Raw genomic sequence first — 10,628 nt, 5'->3', positions numbered from 1 at the left:
CAACCACCAAACGCACATAGCACACACATCCACACGCACACACTCACTTTAAACAAACACACTGTAGCACCCACTCCACACACTTTATAGCACACACCCACTTTAAACAAACACACTGTAGCACCCACTCCCCACACTTTATATTTATGGATGAAGGATTGCACTACAACTCGTACACCTTACTGTAAATTGTACCTAAAATTGTACCTCATCCCATTTCTGCTTTGCACTAGATAGTACTGTACTGTACTGTAGTACACTGCATAGTATTGTGTATTGTATATTATATGGTAACTCAGAACATTGTACATATGTCTATACCGAACACTGTGACCTCATTTTTCTTCTTCTAAATTCATGCTATATTATGTTATTATGTTATTTGATACTATCTTGTCTAGCACAGTCTCTGGAGCGTAACAGTAAGAAGCATTTTGTATGAAAGTATTCTGTACTTCTGTATGACAACTATTAAAGAACTTGAACTTGATCATGTGATTATTCACCGTGGTTTCGTCTATCTGCTCCCTTCATGCCAAGACAGGAGCGTGCAGTTATCCTGCATGATTAAATCCACGATTGTCTAATCAGTCCTGCACCTGCATTGACTTGCATATTAGCAAGATGATTTGATACGGCAGACGTCATATTATCCAGGACAATTTCAGCGACGTACGAGATCATAAATATCCCTGTAAACCAAATAACTGCTATCCACTAAAAGGAACCTGCACAGACTGCAAAACAGTAAATGGCACAAGGTAAATACCTCAGTGTTCTGGCTAATATCAACGTAGTCCAGATACTGTATCATATTTTAATTAATCATAGTCAGGAGGATATGAGTTCTAGTACTGAATAATATTGTAATTATAATGTGACTCACTGTCTTGATACTGATACTTGATACTTGATACTGATACACAAGGGTGGAACGAACTTCCCACCACAGTCAGGACAGCCGAAACCTGACCAATCTTTCGCTGTTGACTAAAAACACACTTCTTCAATCAATATCAGAATTTTCTTCTTTTTTTTAATACAGAAAAAACCTTCGAACCTTCTTACTGTCTTCTATCACGCACTCTTCCTACTATACTAGTATGTCTTTACTACTATTCACTCAACACTGCGGCACCCAAATTTCAACACTGTTTGATGAACATTGTTACTCAGCTGAAAGAGTTGTACCTTCCTGCTGACTTGTCGTACATAACTTGTAAGTCGCTTTGGATAAAGCGTTCTGCTAAATGACTAAATGTAAATGTTAGGGATGCTCGATATTGGCTTTTTTACCGATACCGATATACCGATATTGTCCAACTCTTAATGTCCGATACCGATATCAACCGATACCGATATATGCAGGGTTTTCCCCCCCAAAAAACTGAATAATTTCAGGTAATTAACATTACATATCTCTTAATTAACCCAACATTATGCATACTTTGACAATAAATAAAATAATAATTTGTTCTTACTTGCTAGCCTGGGTAAATAAAGGTTAAATAAATGTAAATAATTTTATTTATTTATTTTTTTAAACTGATACCGATATTTTCCGATATCACATTTCTATGCCAATATCGGACATCCCTAGTAAATGTAAATGATGCTGATCCTGGGTCTGCTGCGAGAAGGCCCCATAATTAATTCTAATAAGAACAATACATTTTATTTCAATAATTAAAACGCGTTCAGCGGGGATCTCCATTGGGAGAAGATCCTTGGTCTAGGGCTAGGTTTAATCCACGTCTGCCTAATCAGTCCCTTAGAATGCTGCTTGGTTTCATTATTTTAAACAAGGACCCGACGCAGCTTACCAGGAAAAGAGGCACGGGGTTAAATTGAAGCATGTTGTTGTTTTCCTTCCTCAGCGAGAGGATCGGCATGCGGCAGTCTCAGGTGGACAAGCTCTACGCCGGACTGAAGGACCTGTCGGAGGAGAGGCGGGGCAAGCTGGACGAGAGGTTCCGCCTCTTCACGCTGAACCGCGAGGTGGATGACCTGGAGCAGTGGATCGCCGAGCGAGAGGTGGTGGCCGGGTCCCACGAGCTGGGCCAGGACTACGAGCACGTCACAGTGAGTGGGCCGGGACTAGGGATGGGGACCGAATCCGGTACTTTTAAGGGTACCGACCGAATCGCATCGGTAGTACCGACTCACGTGAGATCCACCGGTGCCACATTTCGGTACTGTAAATTTTACCACGAAACTAAACCTATGAAGTGTGCCGCACGTTCACGTCAACGTTCACACACACAATACAGGCTTACCTAGGATTTGACTTGATTCAACAACAAAGCAGTCGGGGGCGATGGCAAGTCGAAAACGGTCGCAAGTGTGGTTACACTTTACAAAGCTCGCTGCAATATTATATATATATATATATTAACAAATTGTTCTAAATAAATAATAATGATAATAAATCATTTTAAGTTTGGACTACTTTCTTACAACTGAGGTAGGTGGATTACATTTTTAGAGACTAAAGTACAGAAAAAAGGTACCGTTGGGTACCGGTATCGGTTCAAATGTGAACGGTACCCAACCCTAGCTTTTTTTTACTCAATTTGAGTCAAATGTACTCAGTTTGAGTAAAATTTACTCTGCGAGATTTACTGTGTAAATTGTCTCATGTCTGTGTGATAGTAAATAGTCTGTGTGATAGTAAATAGTCTCATGTCTGTCTGATAGTAAATAGTCTCATGTCTGTCTGATAGTAAATTGTCTCATGTCTGTCTGATAGTAAATAGTCTGTGTGATAGTAAATAGTCTCATGTCTGTCTGATAGTAAATAGTCTCATGTCTGTCTGATAGTAAATAGTCTCATGCCTGTCTGATAGTAAATAGTCTCATGTCTGTCTGATAGTAAATAGTCTCATGTCTGTCTGATAGTAAATAGTCTCATGTCTGTCTGATAGTAAATAGTCTCATGTCTGTCTGATAGTAAATAGTCTCATGTCTGTCTGATAGTAAATAGTCTCATGTCTGTCTGATAGTAAATAGTCTCATGTCTGTCTGATAGTAAATAGTCTCATGTCTGTGTTATAGTAAATAGTCTCATGTCTGTCTGATAGTAAATAGTCTCATGTCTGTGTGATAGTAAATAGTATCAGGTCTGTCTGATAGTAAATAGTCTCATGTCTGTGTTATAGTAAATAGTCTCATGTCTGTCTGATAGTAAATAGTCTCATGTCTGTCTGATAGTAAATAGTCTCATGTCTGTCTGATAGTAAATAGTCTCATGTCTGTCTGATAGTAAATAGTCTCATGCCTGTCTGATAGTAAATAGTCTCATGTCTGTCTGATAGTAAATAGTCTCATGTCTGTCTGATAGTAAATAGTCTCATGTCTGTCTGATAGTAAATAATCTCATGTCTGTGTTATAGTAAATAGTCTCAGGTCTGTGTGATAGTAAATAGTCTCATGTCTGTGTGATAGTAAATAGTATCAGGTCTGTCTGATAGTAAATAGTCTCATGTCTGTGTGATAGTAAACAGTCTCATGTCTGTCTGATAGTAAATAGTCTCATAATAATAATATAATAATATATAATAATGCATCACTGTGCCTCACTGCATCACTGAGCACAGAGCGGCAGCTCAATAGGCTCCACAACAGGGGGCAGCGACGGCTGCCAGACATTGATCTAAGTCTTATTGGAACCCAAGGAGGACAATACACTACCTAAAGCATACTGCACCTAGTTACACTGAATACTGGAATATATATTTCATATTTCATTTAGTTAGATTTAAATTATAATTATATTGACCAAATTGTTTACCCCATGCTCAGTATGCTCAGTATATTCTTATTGTATTTATTTCTGTATATTTTATTTCATTTCATTTTATCCTATTTTATTTTACTCTACTCTTATTCTAGGCAACTTGATTTGATTTGTGTTATTATTCTAATTTGTGACCTGTCCTGTCTAAATGTTTAAATGTTGAGCGATTTGCAGTGTCTAATTTCCCACGGGATAATAAAAGTATTTCTATTCTATTCTATTCTATCTATGTCTGTCTGATAGTAAACAGGATAATACTATTGTTGCTGCAACAGATCAAACGTTGAATCACACGTTTTAAACGACCTCTTCTCCGTCTCTCTCCTCAGATGCTCCAGGAGCGCTTCAGGGAGTTCGCCCGCGACACGGGCAACATCGGCCAGGAGCGCGTGGACGCCGTCAACCGCATGGCGGACGAGCTGATCAACGCCGGCCACAGCGACGCCGCCACGGTGGCGGAGTGGAAGGACGGGCTGAACGAGGCGTGGGCCGACCTGCTGGAGCTCATCGACACGCGCACGCAGATCCTGGCCGCCTCCTACGAGCTGCACAAGTTCTACCACGACGCCAAGGAGATCCTGTGTCGCATCGTGGACAAGCAGAAGAAGCTGCCCGAGGAGGTGGGCCGCGACCAGAACACGGTGGAGACGCTGCAGAGGATGCACACCACCTTCGAGCACGACATCCAGGCCCTGGGCACGCAGGTTAGTAGTGGGGTGACGGGGGGCATCCAGGCCCTGGGGACGCAGGTTAGTAGTGGGGTGATGGGGGGCATCCAGGCCCTGGGCATGCAGGTTAGTAGTGGGGTGATGGGGGGCATCCAGGCCCTGGGCACGCAGGTTAGTAGTGGGGTGACGGGGGGCATCCAGGCCCTGGGCACGCAGGTTAGTAGTGGGGTGATGACGGGGGACATCCAGGCCCTAGTGGGGACGCAGGTTAGTAGTGGGGTGATGGGGGGCATCCAGGCCCTGGGGACGCAGGTTAGTAGTGGGGTGACGGGGGACATCCAGGCCCTGGGCACGCAGGTTAGTAGTGGGGTGACGGGGGGCATCCAGGCCCTGGGCACGCAGGTTAGTAGTGGGGTGATGGGGGGCATCCAGGCCCTGGGCACGCAGGTTAGTAGTGGGGTGATGGGGGGCATCCAGGCCCTGGGGACGCAGGTTAGTAGTGGGGTGATGGGGGGCATCCAGGCCCTGGGGACGCAGGTTAGTAGTGGGGTGATGGGGGGCATCCAGGCCCTGGGGACGCAGGTTAGTAGTGGGGTGATGGGGGGCATCCAGGCCCTGGGGACGCAGGTTAGTAGTGGGGTGATGGGGGGCATCCAGGCCCTGGGGACGCAGGTTAGTAGTGGGGTGACGGGGGGCATCCAGGCCCTGGGCACGCAGGTTAGTAGTGGGGTGATGGGGGGCATCCAGGCCCTGGGGACGCAGGTTAGTAGTGGGGTGACGGGGGGGCATCCAGGCCCTGGGGACGCAGGTTAGTAGTGGGGTGACGGGGGGCATCCAGGCCCTGGGGACGCAGGTTAGTAGTGGGGTGATGGGGGGACATCCAGGCCCTGGGGACCCAGGTTAGTAGTGGGGTGATGATGGGGGGCATCCAGGCCCTGGTGGGGACGCAGGTTAGTAGTGGGGTGATGGGGGGCATCCAGGCCCTGGGGACGCAGGTTAGTAGTGGGGTGATGGGGGACATCCAGGCCCTGGGGACGCAGGTTAGTAGTGGGGTGACGGGGGACATCCAGGCCCTGGGGACGCAGGTTAGTAGTGGGGTGATGATGGGGGGCATCCAGGCCCTAGTGGGGACGCAGGTTAGTAGTGGGGTGATGGGGGGCATCCAGGCCCTGGGGACGCAGGTTAGTAGTGGGGTGACGGGGGGCATCCAGGCCCTGGGGACGCAGGTTAGTAGTGGGGTGATGGGGGGCATCCAGGCCCTGGTGGGGACGCAGGTTAGTAGTGGGGTGATGGGGGGCATCCAGGCCCTGGGGACGCAGGTTAGTAGTGGGGTGACGGGGGGCATCCAGGCCCTGGGGACGCAGGTTAGTAGTGGGGTGATGATGGGGGGCATCCAGGCCCTGGGCACGCAGGTTAGTAGTGGGGTGATGGGGGGCATCCAGGCCCTGGGGACGCAGGTTAGTAGTGGGGTGACGGGGGGCATCCAGGCCCTGGGGACGCAGGTTAGTAGTGGGGTGATGGGGGGCATCCAGGCCCTGGGCACGCAGGTTAGTAGTGGGGTGATGGGGGGCATCCAGGCCCTAGTGGGGACGCAGGTTAGTAGTGGGGTGATGGGGGGCATCCAGGCCCTAGTGGGGACGCAGGTTAGTAGTGGGGTGATGGGGGGCATCCAGGCCCTGGGCACGCAGGTTAGTAGTGGGGTGATGGGGGGCATCCAGGCCCTGGGGACTTAAAATCCCCGTCCCTGCGTGTAACACGTCTCCCCACGGGCTCCTCTCTCAGGTGAGGCAGCTCCAGGAGGACGCTGTCCGTCTCCAGTCCTCCTACGCCGGCGACAAGGCGGACGACATCCAGAGGAGGGAGAGCGAGGTGCTGGAGGCCTGGAAGGGTCTGCTGGAGGCGTGCGACGGCCGCAGGGCGCGACTGCTGGACACCAGCGACAAGTTCCGCTTCTTCAGCATGGTGCGCGACCTCATGCTCTGGATGGAGGACGTCATTCGCCTCATCGAGGCCCAAGAGAGGCCCAGGTGAATAAAGACCTACTAATACACATCTCTGTGTCCTTGAGACATAATAAGACCCATCCCTTATGTTTATGTTTATGTTTATTCAGGATCCCCATTAACTTTTGCACTTGACAAAAGCTATTCTTCCTGGGTCCGACTAAGGGCTATGTGGTATCAATCATGCGTTGATCCAATCATTCCTTCATTGCGATCGGAGGGTATGTGTGTAATGTACTGTGTATGAATGAATGAATGATTGAATGAATGAATGAATGAATGAATGAAAACTTTATTTAACAGATTGCAGAATGGGTACAATACAGTACGGCCCTAACGTATTCCGTTGGTGACGATCAAAGCATACAAAAATGACCCCCCCCCCCCCCCCCCCCCCCCACCCTTTCATGCATTCATGATGAAACATAATACAGATAATATAGAGTTGATTTCTAAATAGTAGCGTATACAGGCGAGAAACGGCACGGTTTTAGTGAAACGCACGTATTGCTGCATAGCGTCGTTTTCTGGGTTAGACAGGATTACTCTAAAACTATACTCATATTCACCACGGTATAAAACGGGAATGTATGGATGAAAAAATTATTTCTTTTTCACAAATTGAACGATAGATACTCGATGTCAAATGGGCAATATTATTATATCCATAGCTATAATATATAATATAGTTTTAGCTCTGCAAACACCGCCACGTATTCGTATACTTGGAAAGCGCTGGCCTTTCAACAGTAACAGTAAACAGCGCCCTCTGGTGCTGAATGAGTTAAAGCTCCTCTCTTGGAGGTGTGCCTTTGACTGTACAGGTTGTTATTTGTGCAGAACTTGCCACCAGGGCCCTTGTCACGCTCTTCCCCTGGAGAGGGAGAGCTTCTCTGTACTTCCCTGAAATCTGAGTTGCATGTGTGATGTCACTAATAGCTTGGATATGTGGTAACTTGACACCCTTTTAGCTTCAGCATACAAAGAAAAGCTGAGTAGGTATTGACATTTCTTGAAAGAATATAAGCTGTCAACTTGCTCGTAATGGCTTATGGCTTTTGCGTATTCCGAGATCCCTACATTCTCAATGAGGGTAGAGGCGTAAAAATGCTATTTTCAGTAGTTATTATTAACAATTTGGTGACATATTTAACGTATTGTGTTATTCAATATATAAACATTACATCTAGAGGGGATATTTAAAGTATGGTATTTCCATCATTCTTTTCCAAAAACAAAATGATGATCAGTATTATGGTTTAAATGGATTATACACCATCAGTATTATCAGGTTTACATTGGATTATACCAATGTATAATCCTCTGGTCTCTCTGGCTTTGAGAGAGAGGAGCTCATGTTCACAAGTATTGATTGTACTTTCCTAGGCCATAGGAATAACATGCTGGAATTATTGATTTGGTGTGGTGTTGTCCTTTAATTTAATTGTGTGCGTGTGTGTGTGTGTGTGTGTGTGCGTGTGTGTGCATGTGCGTGTGCGTGTGTGTGTGCGTGTGCGTGTGTGTGCGTGTGTGTGTGTGTGTGTGTGTGTGTGTGTGTGTGCGTGTGTGTGTGTGCGTGTGTGTGTGTGTGTGTGTGTGTGTGTGTGTGTGCGTGCGTGTGTGTGTGTGTGTGTGTGTGTGTGTGTGTGTGTGTGTGTGTGTGTGTGTGTGCAGGGATGTGTCCTCGGTGGAGCTGCTCATGAACAACCACCAGGGCATCAAGGCAGAGATCGACGCGCGCAACGACAGCTTCACCGCCTGCATCGAGCTCGGCAAGTCTCTGCTGGCCAGGAAGCACTACGCCTCACAAGAGGTGCGTCACTAAGGCTGAGAATACTTATTAGCGATAACTGCGTGAAATCGATAAGTGGTGTCACTTATCGATTTATTTGCATGTGTAATTTTTTTTAATTATTATTATATATATATTTTTTTTTATACTTTATATACTATACTAAAATACTAGGTCTTGTGGCATGTTTTAGTTAAAACATCCCCATTTCATGTAAATTCAGTTGAATTGCAACTCTGCGCTGTGCGTTCAATATGCAGCGCTGCACTCCTCCATCACATCCAGAGGCAGATGGCGGCAACGACAAAGAATTGCTGCAAAATAAACATAAATTAGTTAAATAATAATAAATAAATTTAAAAATAAATAATAATAATAATATATATTTTTTTATAATTATTATTTCATTAAAATATCGATATTTATAGATAATTTTGTCCCGATTTATCGATTCTTCCAAATGGCATATCGTCTCTGCCTTATAGGTTACACACACCTCTTCCACTGAGTCCTTGGAAGGACATTTCATGAATACGCAGTCGATACCCCTACATGAGTTATTATCACAAATCATGTTCACAGTCATCAGTTACATAAATCTTTTATCATACAAAGTTATACAATAATCCACATGATCTTTGAAAACATGAATGTGCTTTTTTGTTTGTCGTTGTGCTCAGATCAAAGAGAAGTTACTACAGTTGACGGACAAGAGGAAAGATATGATTGACAAGTGGGAGGACCGATGGGAGTGGTTAAGACTGAGTAAGATGTGTATATATCCCTTGTGTTCCATAGACCTCTCATGTGTGTGTATCCCTTGTGTTCCATAGACCTCTCATGTGTATATCCCTTGTGTTCCATAGACCTCTCATGTGTGTGTATCCCTTGTGTTCCATAGACCTCTTGTGTGTATATCCCTTGTGTTCCATAGACCTCTCATGTGTATATCCCTTGTGTTCCATAGACCTCTCATGTGTGTGTATCCCTTGTGTTCCATAGACCTCTTGTGTGTATATCCCTTGTGTTCCATAGACCTCTCATGTGTATATCCCTTGTGTTCCATAGACCTCTCATGTGTGTGTATCCCTTGTGTTCCATAGACCTCTTGTGTGTATATCCCTTGTGTTCCATAGACCTCTCATGTGTATATCCCTTGTGTTCCATAGACCTCTCATGTGTATATCCCTTGTGTTCCATAGACCTCTCATGTGTGTTCCACAGAACTCTGATGTAACGGAACGTAGGCCAAATGCGTCCACATTTTTATAGGATTCTATCACATTTTCATAACAATAGCACCCTGCGCCGTTTTCATTGAGGTTTCTTACAAATTAACGATGCTTTATCTTGTCCTTTATATGCCGATTATCATTAGAATCTTCAATTGTACCATATGTCCCCCTTTAGACAACATATGTAACGCTACCAGCGCACTTTTGTTAAGATAATTAGTTGGCCATTCTCGGTCGCTATACCGAGGTTGCAGTAATAGTTTAACGCTGTTCAGATCACGTCGGAGAATATAGACACATCCCAGTGACCTGCGACCTGTGCTAACGCTCTTGGGAAATGCAGTGTTGTAGTTCTCAACATTTTCAGCCTTTAATTTTAAACCAATGCTGCCATCTACTGACAACAGAAAGTGTTGTCTAATCGTCACCTTGAGAGCCACTTCCGTATACTAGCGCCGCCCCAAACCCATTCTAGAGATTCCCACTTTTTGCTGGGAGTGGGGCGTGGCCGTATTTGGTCCCAGACAATAAGAGTGGCTGCAATTGGTCACCGTGACGTTATATTTCCCTTGTGTTCCATAGACCTCAGTTTCAGTTTCAGTTTATTTTAAAAGGACAGAACACATTAATCAACATTACTGTACATAATTCTAATAATTAATAATCTATAATTCTAGGGCCTTGCCATTTAAAATCTTGAACAGTAGGCGGGCATCGGTGTATCTTGTCAGGTTTTTCCCATTCCCTTTTTGGAACAAGGACCATGTACACTCAACCGCATACATTTTGTATAAGTATTCCACCACTGTCACGTCTGTCCCCCCTGTGGGGCCAGGAGGGGGCGCCCTCGCTCCCCTGGTGTTGCTCAGTTTCACCAGCCAAGAGGTCTTCCACTCCTCACCTTTGTGTCTCTGTCTCCCTCCTGTGGCCAGTCTTGGAGGTGCACCAGTTCTCCAGGGACGCCGGTGTGGCCGAGGCGTGGCTGCTGGGCCAGGAGCCCTACCTGTCCGGCCGGGAGATGGGCCAGAGCGTGGACGAGGTGGAGAAGCTGATCAAGAGGCACGAGGCCTTCGAGAAGTCGGCCGCCACGTGGGAGGAGCGCTTCTCGGCGCTGGAGCGATTGACCACGGTGGG

At 45.9% G+C, this 10,628-nt stretch overlaps 1 protein-coding gene across 1 annotated transcript in view; it reads left to right on the top strand.

Moving 5' to 3' along the window:
• The window catches only part of LOC311231805 (spectrin beta chain, non-erythrocytic 1-like), a gene marked incomplete at its 5' end in the record, with an annotated part of 86,172 nt that overhangs the window by 53,924 nt on the left and 21,620 nt on the right, over positions 1–10,628 (top strand). The window contains 6 exon segments of the mRNA XM_084318429.1: positions 1,882–2,082; positions 4,126–4,500; positions 6,247–6,491; positions 8,142–8,280; positions 8,940–9,024; positions 10,427–10,623. Of these exon segments, the coding sequence (XP_084174555.1) occupies positions 1,882–2,082; positions 4,126–4,500; positions 6,247–6,491; positions 8,142–8,280; positions 8,940–9,024; positions 10,427–10,623 (1,242 nt within the window).

This window comes from Notolepis coatsorum, assembly GCF_963971535.1.
Source record: "Notolepis coatsorum genome assembly, chromosome: 7".
NCBI classification, from domain to species: domain Eukaryota; kingdom Metazoa; phylum Chordata; class Actinopteri; order Aulopiformes; family Paralepididae; genus Notolepis; species Notolepis coatsorum.
Note: the sequence above shows the minus strand (reverse complement) of the source record. Positions and strands in the feature narration are given on the sequence as shown.